We start from the raw sequence: 19,173 nt of genomic DNA on the forward strand, positions 1-19,173 counted from the left end.
AGAGAACACCAGCAGAAGGGGTGAATGGGTGATAATGTGGGATCCTTTGTTCACACAACTGGAGAAGAGCATTGGTGTTGTCGCTGTAAACAGCGTAGCAATATCGTGTTTTCTGCTGCCAGAGGGATACAAGGCGCTGCTCAAATCTTGAAGAAACTGAACTCGCAACCAGAGAAGGGCTTCCCTTTTGGGGAGGTTATGGTGTCAGGCTAGCTACCAGCAGACTGATGGTACAACAAGTGCTGTATGAACTGATGGCCTCCCAAGCGAGTTTAATAACAGTGATTACACATAATATTTCCAAATCAGTTACGACGCATTGCCAAATGCCAACTGACAATTTATAATTGCACACACACCCTAGAAATTGATTACTTCGCATCAAATGGAATTCAGATACAAGGAATTTTACCAAAAGGAAATTAGAGCTTAGAACATCGACCAGTACATGGATCACATCGTCGTAAAGCAAGCATTGCTTACTGATAGTGCTAGCTACCCTTCCTAAGAGCTGTAATGAACATCCCCGTGATACCGCTCAGTCCGGTAACGACGGAGAACGCCACGAGAATCTTCTTTAGATACTTGTATAAAAAGGCATACCCCTTGACCCGTAGCGGCCTGTCTTGACGGTAGGTCTCAATCTTTTGAAGGGTGCGATAATACAAAGGTCCAGGGCGCAGGCACTGAAGAGTGGAGAAGAAGTGGAGGACCTCCTTGTTGGTTAGTCCTCCTCCATGCAGCACGTTCTTTGCTCGCAGCTCGTGCACGTCCTCGCCTCGGTCCATCAACATGGCGAGGAGGCGGAGGTATGAGCAGACAGCATACTTCTCGATCCCTCCTATAGTGAAATGATGTGGCAAGCATAACTCCAAAGCTGCCATGTTGACCAGGACGGATGCACATAGATGGTTTAGGGACAAGGGTGCCATTTCAAGCTCGGCAGTGAGCCTACTTTCCCTGATGTTAATCCTGGAAACCTTTGCAGGCTCTGTTGTCTTGTTGGGTGCGAGCGTGATGCCGATTTTCGCCAGCTCAATGGCGCTAACAGAAAATGGCTTGATCAGGTCGCCTACACTAGACTCGTTGCTTCCTACGATACACATTTGGAATAGCCCGAGGAGATGTGGCGGCCGTGTGACACCATCCAGGACATCAGTACTGATCTCGAGATCCTGGCGATCTTGCAGACAGCCCTGCAACTTAGAAACGAAGCCCTGCAAGTGCATGTTGATGTCGGGGGTGAACCACATGATGGTTTGAACCACGATCCACGGGACCTGGTTCTCAAGCAGCAAGACGTCATGCAAGATGTCAAAGCAGTTGCGGTCGAAGTAACTGGACAACCAGACATTATCTTTTGGCATCTCGTCATCCGGTTTAGCATAAGCAATCATGAACTGCACCAAGAAGCAAGCATCAAAGAACATCATAGGCAGGAACTCGTCGTCAAGGATACCTTCTCGTAGAGGGGAACGTTGTAGGCGGCCATACACTTGGCCTCCTCCGCCTCGTTGAGGGGGCCGCCGCGTAGGGCACGGTCACGGTGGTAGGGACCGATGGACACGACCGTGGGAACGGTGTACCGCTCGGTGAGACCTCGAATGACCGGAGGGTACCTATACATCTTATCTACGAACAGCGTGATATCACCCTGAAGCTCATCTGAATCTATCTGGAACTGACGAATTACTGTACCATCAGTGATTATGGGTTTAGGTGCATTGCGGAGCATCTGCTGTCCTCTGCTAGAGCTAGCTGGGACAAATGTTTCTTCTAAACATGTCATCTCAGTGGACTCGGGCTCACACGACACAGGGAGGCCAGGAACCCACAAAGCGGATTCCAGGGACCAATCGGCCTGCTGAAAGTTGCAAGGAATAAAGACTTGAGGTTCCATGCTCCAATCAGCCATCTGAAAATTGAGGTAATTAAACAGCTGGTACAGAAAACTGGAAACGAAGAGTGACGAAAGAGAATAGGGGCAGATCACACAGAAACTTTTAGATACCTGTTGCAGGCACTAGGACTAATATATCACGTAGTCGACAGGAGGAACACGAATTAATTGCCTAGCATATGGCGAAGGAGGAAGAGGAAAACTACTGATAGCCTCTGGGAAGAAGAAGCACAGCCTTGTCGCTCCTCTTATAGACCAACCGCGGCCGGCCATGTTTTTTCTTTGTATTCACTCGACGTGGCCACATAGGATTGCCAGCTCCCCTCTTTTGTATCTATTTGAACTGAACTAGCTAAACTTGCTTTATTAAACTATTCTAAGCTAGCGGGTGCCGAATGTGTCCACATTACATCGCATAATGATCTGTAAATGGTAAAACTACTTGCTAGGGGCCCGTTTGATCATCAATAGTTAATGATGACGAAGTGTCATGTGAAGGTAGATGGTCTTCATCTCCAGGATGAAAAACTATGTTTGGGCCTATTGTTTCCACCAGAGTAAATGACACAAAGTAACAAACAAAAACCTTCTCGTGACAGTTTATACCAGATTTAAAAAAAACTTGGTCAGATTTTACTAGATTTAAGGAAACTTTGTGACAAATTTTACCAGTTTTTAGTTTTCCCTCACTTTTTGCTCACTTCGCCCTTTTAAAACATGTAAAAACAGTCACAAAAACAATCATTGAAAACTATTACTCTCTCCGGCCGGAATTACTTTTTGTTGATTTAGTACAAAATCAATTCCGGTAGGAGGGAGTAAAAAACCAAGAGAGAGAGAGAGATGTATCTATGTCGATGAATGGCCTACTATACGGTTGCCAAAACAAAGTCATAATATCGCTCGCGTCGTCACACAATTGAAATGACACGAAATAAAAACGCATCTAGGCGATCTCCAGGTGACCTCGGCCGTCCGCCTCCCATGGCCTTCCTGGCCTCGGAGGTGCAGCGGATTCCATTTATGATCAAGAGTGGGATTTCCACGGTGATTTGGTTGAACCCCAACCTGAACCGGCATCTTTTCAACAGTTTTTCCATACTCATCATGAAACTCGGGATCGGGCAACTCACAACCAATTGCAAGATGATTTGGTTGAGCATTTGTGGTAGCATGTTGGAAATCAGTAGTGGATTTCCTATTTATTTCAATGTTTGGACTATATTTGTTTATTTGCATTATTTGTGTTGAATGATTTGGAATAATTCCGAAGATATGATTTGTAATTTGGATGATTTGCAATAATTCCGAACGTTTGTTTTAATTTTTGGTCTATTGAATTGTATCAAATGACCACAAATGGGTGACACTGTTGGACGTGCGGCCCGACCTAAACGGACGAAGGCTGGACCGAGACTTTTTTCTATCTGTCTCGCGACCCGGACCAAAACGGACGCAAAAAAGATCCGTTTGGGTCGGCCCTTAGCAAAGAAGTTGAAACTTGAAAGCTCATATTCTTCCACGTGTCCCATTCCCCTCCTCCCAACTTGTGCTCCCCAAAAGCAATCATCTAGCCACTTACATGCGGGCCCTCCAACCGAAAGAACGCAAGAGTCCTAGTGGCTACTTGTCCGCCCGGTCTTATCCCCAACCAAATGGAAGCAACCACCACGAGCCGCGTCCTCCTGCCGTTCCGCGCCGCGCCGCCGCGAGCAGCGGCGGCCGGCGCGGTCGCCTGGCCCCGACGCCGAGCGGGTACGAGAAGACGGATCCGGCTAGTCCCCGCCCGCGCGTCGCTCGACCGCGCCGCCGTCCTCCTCGACGCCGCCGTCGGGACCGGGTACTCGCAGGCAAGCTACTACACGTCGCTCGGGCTCTTCGTGCTCTCCGTGCCGGGCCTCTGGTCGCTCATCAAACGGTCCGTCAAATCCAAGGTCTCTGCCATACCTTTACTCCTTCTCGTTGCTTGCTTCCTTGGCCTCGTGACCTCGTCCATCTGTGCTCTGTTCCTGATTATAAAATTTTGATAGCGACTGAAGTGTTGCTGCTGATGGTATTCTCACGTTCGTGTTTTTCTTTTCTTTTTCTTTCTTGGATGTGTTGTTTGTCTGTTGGCCAGAGATAGTTAAACCTGTTGTCGTCTGTGCGGTGCAGATTGTGCAGAAGACGTTTGTGAAGGAGGAAGGGCAGCCGATGGCGCCGAATCTGGTGGCTGGGGAGATCCTGTCTTTTTTCACCCGTAACAGTTTCACCGTCTCTGACCGTGGCGAGGTCATCACGTAAGTGGAATGCTGTTCTCCTACCTTGGCAATGCTCTCTGCAAGGGTCGAAAATAGAACCATTGGACTGTATTTCAGTATCTGTGTGGCTAAAAACTTGAGGAATGCATACAGCGTCGCTTTACTAGTGTTTTTGTGCTTTTTAGTTCTCTTCCCAGTCAAAAATGTTGCAGTCCATTCACAGATTTATGTGAAGATTGAAGTCGACCCTGGTGTTTGACATGTAATTTGTTTTTTCAGACACACAAATTGATTGCCCAAATCCTAACACATGAGTAAAACTTGTTACTTGGCAGTCCTTTACTTACATTTACATTATGTTACAGTTGGCAGTTGTAGGAAGATAGCATCTAATATCTGATTCATGGCTTTTAAAAAAAAAAGAAATCTGAGTCTTATGATTGCTGTGCAACAATTACATGTCATTCATGCAGTGTGAAAGTTGTAATAATCACCAATGCTTATGTATTGTGATCTGCACAAGCTTATTTATTTTAATTTTACATGAAGTTGCATTGAAAACTCAAACTGAGATACTTGATGTGTCCGAACAGCTTCGAGGGCAGAATGATACCAAGCAGAGGACAAGCAGCACTTCTAACCTTTTGCACCTGCATTAGCCTCGGGAGCGTTGGGCTTGTTCTTTCAATTGCAGTCCCAGAAGGTGGCAACAACTGGTTCTGGCTTATGACCTTAAGCCCCTTGGCGTATGTCTCTCCAACTCTACTAGCAGTAATTCAGAATGAAACTTACAATATATATGTAGTAAGTAGTAACTATCCATTCTCAATTGTCCAGGGGAGTGTACTATTGGACAAAAGCATCAAGGAAAGAAGAGATCAAGGTGAAGATGGTCTTGTCAGACGACGGGAACGTATCTGAGGTTCTTGTGCGAGGCGATGATGTACAGGTTGAGCAGATGAGAAAGGAACTCAAGTTCAGTGAGAAGGGAATGATATATGTGAAGGGAATATTTGAAACATGACCCGTAGCTTCATATCCGGAACCAGACAAACGGCTGAAAAACAAGGCTTTCCTGTGAAGCAAACTGAATGTGAGAGAGGAGGGGAGGGTGTATGTTTTGAATATGTACTGTACGGGCAAATCTGCATCTTGGCTTCAAGAAATAGAAATTATCATCATGTGTAAAATTGTAAGGAGAGTGTTGGCCATACTAGAACAATAATGCATTATTACCCTGTGGGACAAGTTTTTTGTGGAGAAAGGAAGTTGGGGATTCTATGACAGATGGAAATAATTTTTAATAGAAATGAGAAGGATGGAGGAAATTGAAGAGAAAACACTGGACCTGATGCATTTGCAGTAATTAATTTTTGCCATCAATAGTAGTTATGAAATCCTGACTATAAATCCCAGTACCATTACATCAGCGTAGGTCATCAGGACAATATATCTTGCTTATGCGCCAAGTGTTCTTTTCGAAAGGAAATTTTGTGGGAACTCAAATCTAGTTGATATCTTAATGATGTCATGGCAAGATAGTTATGTGAGCACTGTTAACAAAAAAGAATAGACATGTGAATAGCTTGTCATTCAATTTGGCGCAGACTAGACTTGTTCAGCTTTCAGAGAATCCAGGATTTGAATCGTGCAAGCATCAAAGAAAATGTAATCAACTCACGATCAGAAGTCTATATTTGACATGTTACCACCTAGGCCTTGTCCCGTTCTCCGCTTCTCTCTAAAAAAATAAATTCTGAACTCTGCTTTTTCTTCAGAATAGTGGTGTACATGGCACAAACTCTGCTACAACTGATATCAAAATATGTACAGCCGATGATCTTGTTCATGCAGAAATTATTGCAGCCAGAAGCTAGTTCTAAACTCCTTACGGTTGCTGGTCTCTTGAATTTTGGCCATCCTCCCTGAAGTTTCTGCATACGGTTTGTTTCTTCTACCGGGCTTTGGCCTTTCTGCTCTGGACAGCCCGTCTCTCTCTTCACCCATCCCTCCGAAAAATGAAAGTTTCCTTTGTTTAACGCGTAAAAGGGGGCAGTCTGTCGTCGAATGCGCCGTATAGATGGAATCGATGTTCTTGGTTCATCCCGGGAGAGACACGTACGCGCGCATGAGAAAAAAGAAAAGGTGGATGGATATGTTGTCGGTCCATCTGTGGTCGATGAGTACCGAACCTCATCCGGGTTTACCAAATTCAGAAAGCGCATATATTCTTTTACGTGTTGTCTATCGAACTTCAGCTTGGTAGTTCATCAGCAGCAGCAGCCTCTCGCGCCGAAAGAAAGAGCGCGACAGATGTGTCGAGATCTAAAAAATCTCTAGATCGAGCAGATGAGATCACCCTCTGTCTGCTTACCTCTTCTTCCTGGCGTAAGAATGCTAATGCTGCAGCTAGCCGCTAGATAGGCAGGTGGATTGGTGGTGGATTCTTGGCCTCGGGCGTGGCTAAATAGCATTCGATCATTTTCTCAGATACGTTGCATACTAACGTTCAGAACAAGGCCAGGTGCATTTTTGCTAGCGAACTTCGCTGGGGTGTCCCGAGAATCAGGTTCTCTCCGTTGAATATATATCGGCTTACTGATTGATTGCTAGGTATTGAAGCGAGAACAATTTGATAGACTCAAGATTCAGATTCACAATTCACAACACATTTCCTGATACTCTCTCCGATCCAAAATAAGTGTCGCATTTTTGAACGGTTCAAAACTACGACACTTATTTTGGATCAGAGGCAATAGGTTATTTTTTCCGCTCATCTGATCGTTCATGGTCATGGACAAATGAAGGAGCTCGGAGAATGACGACAAGGTGTACACAATCGAGTTGTGTATAGCTCAACCGGGAATCAAGAGGGGCTATTTTTCCTTGGCGTCGCATTGGCGCATCAGTCACAGCTCCTGTCAATCAAGCTAGTTTTATTGTGCCATGACTCCATGAGGAACTGTCAAGTGCCAACTGAATTGAGAACTGATTGTGGCTAGCTGCATGCATGCATGTGTATAATCTCTGCAGGAGCACATTATTTAGGGCACTCGCAAATCCAACTTTTGCACTGCAGAGCTGACCTAAATCAAATCCGCACTACGTGACAAGCTGTCTGGGCTGATCATTTTCAGGCAGCGTGCATGCACTAACATTTTGTATGGTATTTAATTACTGCTGCAAGAATAATGCATGCATGCTCTAAGCACTGAACTACATGCTCCGGATATTATGGGTAAAGCAATATGGCTAGTGCTCCAGATTTGTGTTACTACTAGACATGCATATATAAAAGTAATGTGCATGGATATCACTGGAGATCTAGTGGTTTTGCTTTACAGGTTAGTTGACAGATTTGTTCCATATGCCGCCTGACCATAAGCTATAGTTTACAGGTCCTTAATTATTTAATTAGACTCAGATATATAGCTTGCTTGTCGACAGTTTGCAGGCAATTAATGTTGATGCCGCACCAAACATTTCGACGTGGGACAGGAATTTGTATGACCACAGCGCGCGTCGTCCTAACAAATACTAAAAAAAATAAGACACTGCCAAATATTTCTAACATTGGTAGTTGGACAGTTTAGTCATCTTACTGGTTGTCTGGTAAAGTGGACTTATAACAACTTAATTAGAAGATCATGGGTACTTTACAATTTTACAAGCGGATAATTAAGGTTTGTTGATGCATTAAAAGTCAACGGTCACACAGTCTCCCGTTTTGGCTTCAGGCCAGGATCCATGGGTCCCAGTACTTTTTGAAAAAGTGAAACTGTAAATTTTTCAGAAAATTACGTACTCCCTTCAATCCATAAAAAATGTCGTTTATTTTATCCTATGTTACAAATCTTGTACTAAGTGAACGAGCGGACATTTTTTAAGGATCGGAAGAAGTACATGCGAAGCCCACACGTTAAAGAATTCTTCGATCCCGCCGACACGTACCGGCCGGCCGGCCGGTCTATCTCCTGGTACTTTAATTGCACGACCAGCGCTTTACGTACGTTTGGCCTGCCGTGCCGGGCGTCGACACGATCGATCTTTCCTCCTCACCTCTAGCTGGCTTCTATCTTCTTCCTTTTCCGGCCGGAATCCGGAAAGGCAGGAGGCTGCGTGGGCCAAAGCCCAAAGGCTGGTCTATATCTATATGAAGCCGATGATTGGCGTGCGGGCATAGCTAGTACTCCAGTCCAGGTGTTGTTCGGCCAAGCGGCCAACAATGGCGGCATGCAAAAACGGAAAGAACCCCGAAGTCCGGAACGGAAACGGAGCTGCCGGACTAGCTATAGCTAGTAGGGCGTGGATGCATGCTTTGTAGCAATGCCTATACGGAGAAAAGGATATTGTTACTGACGGTCATGGTCAGGTCATGGCTTCATGGGAGATGCAGAGGGAGCTGCTGCGAGCGCATGCTCCAACCCGAATTGCTAGGTAGCCCGGGCATCTTTTGGCTACCCTATACAGCATTCGGGCCGGCATCCTTTTGTCTACACGTGCCGTGTTTCTTTTCCGGCGGTGGTCATAGTCCGCCCAAAACTACACAAAAAAAAGCTTTGCAATGTTTAATTAAATTGCGCCTATGCAACAAGAATAGATGCATATGCAATAAATCTCAATTTGTTACAACACCAAATCATTGAGTAACTAAAACTATTTGCAACATAAAAATAGTCCCTTACAACAACCTCATGAGCATTGCAACATAGCGTATGCGTGTATGCAATAAACACCATACAGACTTGCAACATGTCAAAAATAACCTTTAGGCATTTGATCGGCACCATGCATCTTCCCAAGCTTGGTGGTGCAAAACCAATGTGTCAAACTCCAACTCATGCAAGCACCGTATCTCCATATGGTGAGCTTAGTGACCTCAGTTGTCTAGGGCAAAGGAGGAAGAGAAGTGGAGGACAGCAAGAAGACGTGGAAGAGAAGAGAGGATTCTTTATGGTGACGAGGAGGAGCTATGGAGATGGCAACTGGTGGGATGGATGGTGGGGAAGGTGGGGAAGGAGCGCCGCTTGTCCTATGTAGGTAGAGGGAAGGGAAAATGTTTTCCCACTTCATTTCCATATTATTTTTTTCAAGAATCAATCGATCTGCTATCGGATGGAGGGAGGCAAGGTGTAGAGGCGTGGAAGGGTGCGTGGGATGGAGACCTAGAGGAATTGTTTCCCTTTTTCACTTTTGTTTCGTAAAATATTGTAGACTGTCTTGAGATAGCTAGGTAGACGATTTGAGTGAGGACTTCTCTCCTACGTGACCGTATCATTAGTAGGCTTGGCAACATTTTTGTTCTCCGCCAAATTTTGGTCTTTCCCCTGCTATTTCTCATCGCGTCATGCATCCTCACTGCGCCACCCCTCCTCCACTACACGTTTATCTTCCTTGTGCTCTACCACAAGCGCCTCCTCTTTCTGCCTTTTGTTCCTCCTCCATCATCACCACTGCCATTGTGAATCGTCCTCGTAGCAACGACGCTCGTATCTTGCCAGGCTAGAGTCCAACCTCGACATTTCATCGTCCTTGATCCACCACCACATGCCGTTCTGGTAACCAGTGAACCCATCAAATAACCTAATTTGGTCACCAATTAAATGCCCAACTTTGGAGGTGATGATTTATTTGTGGACTCATTTAGCACAAAATCTGTTCCTAGATTTGTTCAAAATGGACTTACTCCATTAATTGTCTTTTTCGGTTCATTATTTGGTAGTAGAGTAGTAGACCCATCAATTGATTGCCTCTTTTTTCTTCGCGGTGGAGCAATTGATTGCCTCTTAGGTCGAAGATATGCCCTAATGAACAAAATGACAACGGGCATAGTGCCGATTAATCAAATATCTCGTCATTTTCTAGCACTGTATGCATAGATGTGTACAAATATCTGACCATGCTCAGAGGCGTACGGGCCCTATAGCTGATCCCCACATGTCCCTACAGTAATAACTGCACACACATATAGACAAAGGCCTCACAGTAATGCCTTTATCATTAGCCCACACACACACCACCACCAGAAGCGGCAGCAACAGCCTTACCTTTCCTGTGCCCACATATATACCAGTACACACACAACAGTTTTGAGATCGCTAGCTATAGCGATATGTACATGCATGATGCATCAATGCCAATGACAACCTGCAGACCAAGCTGCAAATAAAGAGCCAAGGAGAAATAAATTAATAAAATTAAATTGAAAATAATAATTAAAAGTACAAAGTTGCAATGTGCATATATCTTGCTCACCTGGGGCCTTGAGGAGTACCCTAGGTAGCTAGCTAGATGCCTACAAGTACGTCTATGTCTAGCTGCCGGTTGCTGTACGTGTGGCTCTTCCTCCTGCACCCCCTCTGGCCTTCCCCTTTTCCTCTTCCTCCTCCTCCTTTTAGTCCCCTTACCCTTCTGATCACACACCACAATATGGACAATGGATATGCTTAGCTAACATAGAACAGAGATCTTCCCTAGAACAAGAAGAAGCTAGAGGAGCTAGCACAAGTTGGAGTAACACTACTTTAGATCTTCATTGCACTAGCAGCTGTTATACTTGATATATATTGTGTACCACCAATGCAAGTTACCAACCACACCATCAGACCAGCTAGCAGAACAGCTGGAAGCTTCTAACTGTTCATCCACTCGACCCAATTCACTGCTGTTCAGTTAATTTGGCTTTGCTACTGAAGCTAGCTCTTCTTCTAACTGTTCCAGAGATGTTACCCCCTCCTCACCCAAAGATCCCTCGCTATCATCACCATGATCATGATCATGATCATCATTGTGTCGTCGTCTCCCACCAAGAATTAGAACGTCCTCCATTCCCAAACAACCCTACTTTTGCTGCTGGCCTTGAGTACATGCCGCCGTCCGCGTCGTCGTTGGACGAGCAGTTCTTCTTCCCCGCCGAGATGTACCAGCAGCAGCAGCAACACCAGGAGACGTTGGAGGCGGTGCTCCGGCAGCAGGTGACCGCGGCGCCCCCGGCGGCGATTCCGGAGCCGGGGATTAATGGGGCCGGGAGGAAGCGGCCGTTCAGGACGGACCGGCACAGCAAGATCCGGACGGCCCAAGGGGTGCGCGACCGGCGGATGCGGCTGTCGGTGGGCGTGGCCCGGGACTTCTTCGCGCTGCAGGACCTGCTGGGCTTCGACAAGGCCAGCAACACCGTCGACTGGCTGCTCACCCAGTCCAAGCCCGCCATCGACCGCCTTTCCCTCTCCGACAGTAGTACTCCCCAGCAGGGGGTTCCTGCTGTTGCTGCTGCGATAACGGGGAAGGAGAAAGGGGAGGCAGCAGCAGCAGCCACTGCGAGCTCCTCGACGAGCACTGGCTGTTTCAGGGATGAGAGAGCGACCGAGAGGATGGAAAGCATAGGAGATGTCAGCGGCGATGGCGGCGAGATGGACTGGTTCGCGTCAGGGGCGCCGGCGATGGAGCAGCCCATGGAAGGGTTGGACTACTACTACCAGTACTACCAGCTGGAGGAGATGATGAGAGCTGCCACAACAGAGGATCAGTACTGATGATTAAGGTGATTTCTTGTATATGCAAACAATATGTTCCAGTCCAAACGGTGAAGGCTTTGTTATATATATGGCTCTTAATTTGATTAATTAGGCCTTCCTCTCCGTCATGATCCTATGCATGCTATGTCTAGGTATATACATTATTATGGTTCTAGTTATTACAGGACTTGTGTAAAGTATGTGTGATATATATATCAACCCAGCGCGCCGAGACTAAATTTTCGAGTAAATCTTTATGGTATGAATATGATCGATCCTGTTGGGTGTATGTCTGTGTCATATCTCATATGTGTGTTCTCGGATTTTGCTAACTATATCTATTGGATTACCTTTTCTGATGTGCTAATTTAAGGTTCTTAATTGGAGTTGTTGTGAGTTGAGTTTTCCCCGCGGATGCTATATGGGGAAATATCATGCGTAAGAGATCAGGTCAAGCACATTTTGATCAGAAGATTTGGGCAGTCTATTTCAGGTGAAATTCTTCAAACCACCCTATATATATAGTAGCTAGGGGCAACCAAAATACTACTCCTAATTTGGAATTCAGGACATATGTTTAGCAGACTCATTTTATGAATAAGGCATCTGTATATATGCTTTGTTGCTTAAACTAACACAACCTACTGAAGAAGAATTTTTATTTCATCAAGCCACATTTCATGCATATTATGCAAGGATGTATCAGGTTTGAGGTCTTTGTGGTTACACACGATCTCTAGATAATCATATTATGGCTTACTTATAGTTAATGGACAATCTTTTGGCTCTGCAATTCTATAATTTTGACAAAAGCTGACTAATAGAAGTAATATTTCAATCTAATGTCAGGTCAGGTGTCACCATGAATTTGAATTCATTGAATTACCCGTTTGCCTCTTCTCAAAGCTCATCACATAAAATTCACATATCTAGGTCTAGAAGGCCAACACAGGGAATCATGTATACCTGTGTGACCTGTATCTGGAGGTGAACCATATGATAAAAGACGAGTCTAATTTCCCTTTCTGAGAATAAAAGAGAGGCGCCTAAGTTGACGAAAACATAAAAGCAAGAGTATCAGCGTGATGATTAATGAATCAATGGTCCTGGTAAGGTAACCAGCAAGTAGCTAGATCCACATCCTTTCTAAAATTGACTATAAAGTATGTCTACCAAGCCAAGTGTTAATTTGGCACAAATTATTTTTAATTTGCGTGGTATATATATAGCAGATAACATCTACCTTGACTACAGATATGTACATAACAGTAGTACTGCATGCTTTTCTTTTTAGTTATCTTGGTAATACGGCAAATAGTTGTGAAAACAGGAAGCTTCTTCATCTACATAAGACAAGTAAATCATGCAGTAATATTGACCCTGTTCTTAACAACTGCTACTCATCATTCCTGTATACTAACTGCATCACTACAACACGGGTAACATCGATCTGAGGACAAATGAGCAAAGATAGCACTTATTAGCATAGAAGCTACCAAATAAACAATCTAATTAAGGAACTTATTCACTTCCTGTGGCACTTAACATGTTTGCATGTGTGTACATAGTTCCCCAAGAATGATCAGTACCTATGTAGTTAATGAAAATTAGTTGATCATACAGAAAATGCTACCGGCCGGCCTTAATCTGTTGCCTGAGAACATCTGACTAGTTTCCTCACATTGGTGCACAACTGATATTGGAAAGTGAGGGAAAAAGTACTACTATCTGAATGCAACAAGTAAAGAAGAAGAAGTGCGTTCAATGATTGACACTTGTAGATAGCTAGCTAGCTAGTCATATGCATGAAGGCAAAAGTATGCAGTGCCATGTGCTAGCTCAATCATCTGAAAACAAACACTAATTCAGTTTAGTCCGATCCTCAGTTTTGTTGTCTAGCTAGGTAGGTTCAAACTCTCTTGCCAAAAATTAACAAAAATCTGTTACTATTAGTGTTACTTTTCTTTACCTGTAATTTTTCGTATCGTGAAAGTTTATTATCACTAATTATTTCTTGTTACAATTTTTTTAGTAAAAGTAAACCTAAATTTTAGGTAATATAACTATATGTATTTGATCTAACCAATATCATATATATACTGCAGTGTCTCCTTTAGGACATATGGTGTTATAAGCCAAACTCTGACAACTTTGTATCATGCATCTTATATATGGTCAACTAATAGCAAAATGATTACATTCATAATTAATAAATGCGACTAATAGCAAATTATACCATGGACAAGTGCATTTTTTTGTCACCAAAATCATCATACTCAACTTGCAGAGATCTTGGTACATAAATTGACAAGGATATATGAGAGCTAGCAAGAGAAGTCATCAGTATTTTAAAAATCTTTTGTGTGGGTATTTTAAAAATCAAATTTATCGTCTATATATAGCCTAAGTACATGAACCAAATTATTGTTTTCAAAGACCAGAGCCGGCTAGGCCTGAGCCTATATATTTACCTATATACTGCTTAGATATCTATTTGCTTGTCATTGTATAATACATCTCCAATTGTTGCTATGTATAGTACATGACGTTCATCCATGCTAATTCCATGTGTACTTATACATAAACTTATTAAAGATGGCAATGCTTTTCCTTCGTTCCAAAAAAAGAATTTATTTAGATTGTTGTTTCTATCTTCCCTGATTAAATATCCAAACATGGATACTTACACCCATGTATATATTTAACTAAGGGGTGAATAATGCATATTATTTGATGTGCTCATGGTTCTAACTTCTATGCTTTTGCCTAGGGTACAAGATTACATTTGATCAATTTGGTGAGTACTACATTTTGATCATTTTGGTGAGTTTGGTGACAGAGATTGGAGATAGATCTAGCTAGTTTTAGTGTATAGGTCGTATGCCAGCCGTGTCTATATAAATCTCGATCAGTATACACTGACCTATTTGCATTTTATAAATCAGGGGCACCGGGTATACGTATGCAAGAATCCGGGGCCATAAACATGCATCAATATACACATATGCCCGGATATCATGCGAGGTGGTTTCTATAATCAATACGAGATCCCACTGGACATTTTTGGTTCATGCAAAATCATATATTTATGCTATAGCAGAGTCTTAGCTAGCTAGCTATAAGAAGTGAATCCGGCAGCCATGCATATGATTAGTGATAACGTGTCGAGATTTTTTTTGCAAAAATAAAGGTGTCATGGTTTGAGTTCTTGTATAAGAATTATAAAATTGGAACATACAGAGTAAGGTAATATTACTGATTAGGCGTTCTAGTTTAAAAATATTGCACGCTCCCTTGATATATTGACCATGCCATGTTCGTAATTATTAATCTGGATATATTTCTCCCTAAATGACTTCTTTAAAGTCTTCTTGAAACTAAGAATTTATTGATTTTTTTTACATGATTTACATTTTGTTGACACGATGAACCTTCATATCAAATACAAACCGTCCGAAGTTTATTTTGGTCAATTCCATATGATCATCCAGAAATTAGTTAGGCTGTTCCAGGTCTCAAGGCACGGCTTGACATGTATGGACCATATTGTCGTAGCTCTCTTATTTGGTTAATTTGAGTGATGTGGTGGGTTGGTCTCCTTGTAAGCATAACAAAGTAGAATGAGGGCAGGGACTGATTCATCCCAACAAATCTTACAGAATTCCATGCATGACACCCCATCATATCATGAGTACAAAGGTGATCCCTCAGACCAAACACCCATACTTCCCAATTTAGTAAGGGTGTGGCCGGCTATTTCCAAGTCGCTTGATTTTTAAGATAAAACCTTAAATCTCAGTCGATGCACTAGAGTCGTTGGATTAAAGATCTGGCTGTCATTCCCACATCCCCATCTCCGACGTGCTCTCGTTGGATTAAGATCGAACAGTCAACACATACATCGACTTAATTAGCTCCGACTAAAAAACAATCAACTTCTTTATAGCAAAACCTATTTAGTAAAATTTCACTCAAAGAGTTTCTAGACCTTTTGTGTGGCAATCTTTTGCTAACCAAATATGTGATATGGCATATCATTTTCCGATTAGCTTCTACAACGAACCAATTAACACAAACAGAAGCACAGTAACTGCTGCCTCCGTTTCTAAATGTACGTAAAAAGTCCTACTTCCTAAGTAAAACCTTTTAAACTTTAACCTAGATTATAGAAAAATCTACCAACATCTATACTCTAAATTAGTTTTATTAAATCATTATGATATATATTTTCATAGTATACTTATTTGATATTCTAGATGTTAGTACATTAATTTTTCAATAAACTTGGTCAAACTTTAAAGAGTTTGACTTAGGACAAAGCCAGGACTTCTTATATTTAGGAACATAGTTAGTAGTTAATTAACTAATTAAAGGTGATACTCAGCTCTAAGTATCAAAAGATAATATTTAAAAGGGATAATATTCCTCTATAAACTTGTAAGAGTCTATTCTGTACCCTAAAGAAAATTGCATTACTATTCACGTATTTCATTGCATATATAATACTCCTGATGTTTCTTAATGTCTGCATATTTAGGTTTGGTTTAAGACAAATCGTATCAATTTTTTACTAAGTTTGTAGGAAAAAACATCATCAATATATATAACACCAAACTAGTATCATTAGGGTTTTGTTTGGTGTTACATCTGTTTGGTTTTTTCTACAAACTCAGTCAAAGTTAACAAAATTATATATATACAACGGAGTAACGACTTTTGTTTACCGGTTTACTACGCACCTAGCTAATCAGTGTAGCTAGATATACGGAATATATATGAGTCAGACTTCTTAGACAGCACGCATCAAGAGTAGTACTCTTAAGTACTCGAGTACTGCAAAATTGGGAATGTGAATACACACACACTGCACGGATGCATAAAAGTTGCCCGAACTTGTTAACCTAACGCCCGGAAGTAAGACAATCTTTTTAATGTACAATTTTTTTCAATATAGAACTATATATGATGGCCGAATATCCCTTGCATAGTAAAAACATCCATGCAATTTTCCTAACGTGTCCAGTCAGTTTTTATTTTACGTTTCGCAGCATTGTTTTATTTGGTTTGCTCCATCGAGTGCTAATACAAGTATATAACTGTTCGGAGCTCCATGAAGTGTATATACAAAATATATATACACAAATTAGAATGTAATACATGCAATGTAGTATTACGTATAGGAAAAAAAAATCTATATTTACCCCTCAATTGTTGGCAAAGTCAACACCTCCTCAGCCGCACGGCCCGCACCTCAATTTCCAAATGAAGTTTGAATGACGTGACGCAACGTTGGCGTGGGTCCTAACCAGCAAAATAAATAGTCATGTTACTTCCATGGCATGTCATTTGGAACTAAACAAGTAATAACAAGGTTAATTATTATATTTTAATTTCCTGATTAATTCGGCCCAGTACTATCATACTAGCCTTTTAATTTGCGGGGTCCAATTCAGCAGAGGGCCCACGTGGCAGTACCTCTCTCCCTCTCATCTTTACTCCTACATGTCATGCAATACGTGATTATATATGTTGATTATTTTGATGTGGAATGATGTTTATGTGTGCCGAACGCATATATACATGCGACACATGCACGTACGACATTAAAAAATGTACCTTAGAATATATGGTCTTGAAGACTTGAATTGAACAGTATTATCAGTTTTAACATGCATGTCGAGCTGCCCGTCGAGCTTGTATTTTGACCGGTCTTAAAGTTGAACTGAAAAGAGAGGGCCTCGTCAATATTTTTTTGGGAGTGTGAGGGCGGAAACTAATTTTGTCCATTCACACTGTATATAAATGTGTACAGATATGATCTATTACTAATTCGGGCAGGATTAATAATTTAAAGGTATTATAATCCTGCTATAGTAAATTGGCACAGAGTTTTGATCCTCATCCGGCCGGCCGGCCGGCCTGTCCCATATAACTTTTTGCTAACGTATGTTGGGGCAGATTCTTTTCCTAAAATTTCTCCAAATAAATTGGTAAAGGGATCCCATTGGTAAATCAAGTGCTCATACACCTAAGATCAAGGGATATATATATAGAAAGGCAAAGTTTTTACACAAGTAATACTAATTTTCTGGCATATGGAGTATATGTTAAATGACTGCTATTCTGTTAATGTGCCCAAAACTGGACGCACATTGAGATCTGTTTGACAGCATGTGCGCAGGTATGTGTATAGAAATTTAGTGGACTGTACGTATGTACATATATGCTTGCGCAAGCATTTGAACTAGCAGCAGATTAATTAGCAACCCTTTCTACTGAAACCTGCAAGTACGGCTTATACCTGCATTTCTATTGACAGTTATCAGACTAAATCGATCCACATTTCCATGGACACTAAAGCCTTGCGCAGCATTAGTGATGAAAAACAATCATATATATCCCCATACATGGAGATCATCAGCAGCCAGCTTATTAGCTGCCGGGAGAATGAACGAACGGATGATCGAAGGCCGATATGCATGCATATCATAGTAGAGAGACGAGAGAGAGAGAGATTAATTAAGCATATATGCATACTAACCACCAGTTGGCCGGCCGGGTTGTCTTCGCTCCTAGCTCTTTCACTGCGCCGAGAATGAATCCATATCGATGCTCCGACCGACGGAGTTGCCGTTGCCGTTGCCGGCCATGCATTGCATCCCGGCCCGGACGGGAGAAATTAAGGAAGGATCGGAGCGAGCTGCTTTGTGTGGCCGCGCTCGCTCCTCCTTTCTGCCGCCTGCATCTGCATGTGTGTGCAGTTCTTTTCAAAGGAAGAAACGGCCGGCCGGGGCCTGGAAGGGGTAGCCATGATTACTGCCACTAGAAACCAGATGCATATCGATGGATGGATCCTTGACGCCCGGCCGGATGGACGACAGGTCGCAGCTAGCACCACGCCCCTACTACGCACGTACTCGCCGCCGTAGCTAGCATCCACTGCACACCCAGGCCCCCTGCTCTCTGCCTTATCTCCCTTTCTTTTTTCTGATATTGGATAGCCAGCGTACGTGCACAGACTACTGCATATCACGTCGTCCCCATCTTTCGCTGTGGCTGTGTTGTGTCTTGTGTGTGTGTGGTTCGGCCAATCGGGCGGAGACATGGAGGCCGGGACTGAATGGGGATGGCCGGCCGGGATGGGTTCCCTATGCATCTGTCGACCGACGTACTGTGCAGGTAGGGGATATGTACGGTTTCGGCGGCAGTGATTAGACATACGGGAGGATTTTGTTAATGGGCGCATATATAACGTCCTACAGTTCCCAGACGCACGTACAGTACCCAACTGTTGAAGAGGTACCATGAAGCCCAAAGCTAGCTATTTTGTGATGCATGCGCACATGGATACAGTACCGATGGTTTGTTTTCGTACGTACCTTCTGCTGCAAGCTCTTCTTGTCTTCTTGCGTCAAGCCCTTTTTCACTAAAAACTTATATAGATTAACGTACGCCAATGTCATTTAGGCTTGCAGATTGTGGGACTGATGGTGTGGGTCCGTGGCATTCCAACTGCAGT

At 43.0% G+C, this 19,173-nt stretch overlaps 3 protein-coding genes and 1 long non-coding RNA gene across 4 annotated transcripts; 2 read left to right on the forward strand and 2 right to left on the reverse strand.

Annotated features, from left to right (window-relative positions):
- Positions 1 to 384: 384 nt before the first annotated feature.
- On the reverse strand, positions 385 to 2,110 carry LOC112271857. The gene is made up of 2 exons (XM_024462056.1): positions 2,012 to 2,110; positions 385 to 1,915 (listed from the first exon to the last, which is right to left on the reverse strand). The coding sequence occupies exon 2, from the start codon at positions 1,431 to 1,433 to the stop codon at positions 492 to 494; it is 942 nt and encodes a 313-aa protein (XP_024317824.1). The 5' UTR covers positions 1,434 to 1,915; positions 2,012 to 2,110; the 3' UTR covers positions 385 to 491.
- A 1,430-nt stretch (positions 2,111 to 3,540) lies between these two features.
- On the forward strand, positions 3,541 to 5,480 carry LOC100826992 (protein COFACTOR ASSEMBLY OF COMPLEX C SUBUNIT B CCB1, chloroplastic). Its single transcript, XM_003574470.3, has 4 exons — positions 3,541 to 3,834; positions 4,055 to 4,179; positions 4,734 to 4,886; positions 4,978 to 5,480. Exons 1-4 carry the CDS (start codon positions 3,556 to 3,558, stop codon positions 5,162 to 5,164), a joined length of 744 nt encoding a protein of 247 aa, XP_003574518.1. The 5' UTR covers positions 3,541 to 3,555; the 3' UTR covers positions 5,165 to 5,480.
- Positions 5,481 to 9,978: 4,498 nt separating this feature from the next.
- LOC106866459 lies at positions 9,979 to 18,381 on the reverse strand. Its single transcript, XR_001406832.2, has 4 exons — positions 18,196 to 18,381; positions 16,856 to 16,955; positions 10,396 to 10,551; positions 9,979 to 10,299 (listed from the first exon to the last, which is right to left on the reverse strand). It is a non-coding gene; the product is annotated as an uncharacterized LOC106866459 (long non-coding RNA).
- On the forward strand, positions 10,485 to 11,935 carry LOC106866458 (transcription factor TB1). Its single transcript, XM_014900703.2, has one exon. It carries the CDS (start codon positions 10,863 to 10,865, stop codon positions 11,670 to 11,672), a length of 810 nt encoding a protein of 269 aa, XP_014756189.1. The 5' UTR covers positions 10,485 to 10,862; the 3' UTR covers positions 11,673 to 11,935.
- Positions 18,382 to 19,173: the final 792 nt, after the last annotated feature.

This window comes from Brachypodium distachyon, chromosome 3 (assembly GCF_000005505.3).
Source record: "Brachypodium distachyon strain Bd21 chromosome 3, Brachypodium_distachyon_v3.0, whole genome shotgun sequence".
Taxonomy (NCBI): Eukaryota; Viridiplantae; Streptophyta; class Magnoliopsida; order Poales; family Poaceae; genus Brachypodium; species Brachypodium distachyon.

Coding starts and splice junctions, on each gene's coding strand:
- LOC112271857 (XM_024462056.1), bottom strand. CDS start 1,433: ATGATGTTCTTTGATGCTTGCTTCTTGGTGCAGTTCATGATTGCTTAT.
- LOC100826992 (XM_003574470.3), top strand. CDS start 3,556: ATGGAAGCAACCACCACGAGCCGCGTCCTCCTGCCGTTCCGCGCCGCG. Junction 3,835..4,054: donor AACGGTCCGTCAAATCCAAG/GTCTCTGCCATA, acceptor TGTGCGGTGCAG/ATTGTGCAGAAGACGTTTGT. Junction 4,887..4,977: donor ATGACCTTAAGCCCCTTGGC/GTATGTCTCTCC, acceptor TCAATTGTCCAG/GGGAGTGTACTATTGGACAA.
- LOC106866458 (XM_014900703.2), top strand. CDS start 10,863: ATGTTACCCCCTCCTCACCCAAAGATCCCTCGCTATCATCACCATGAT.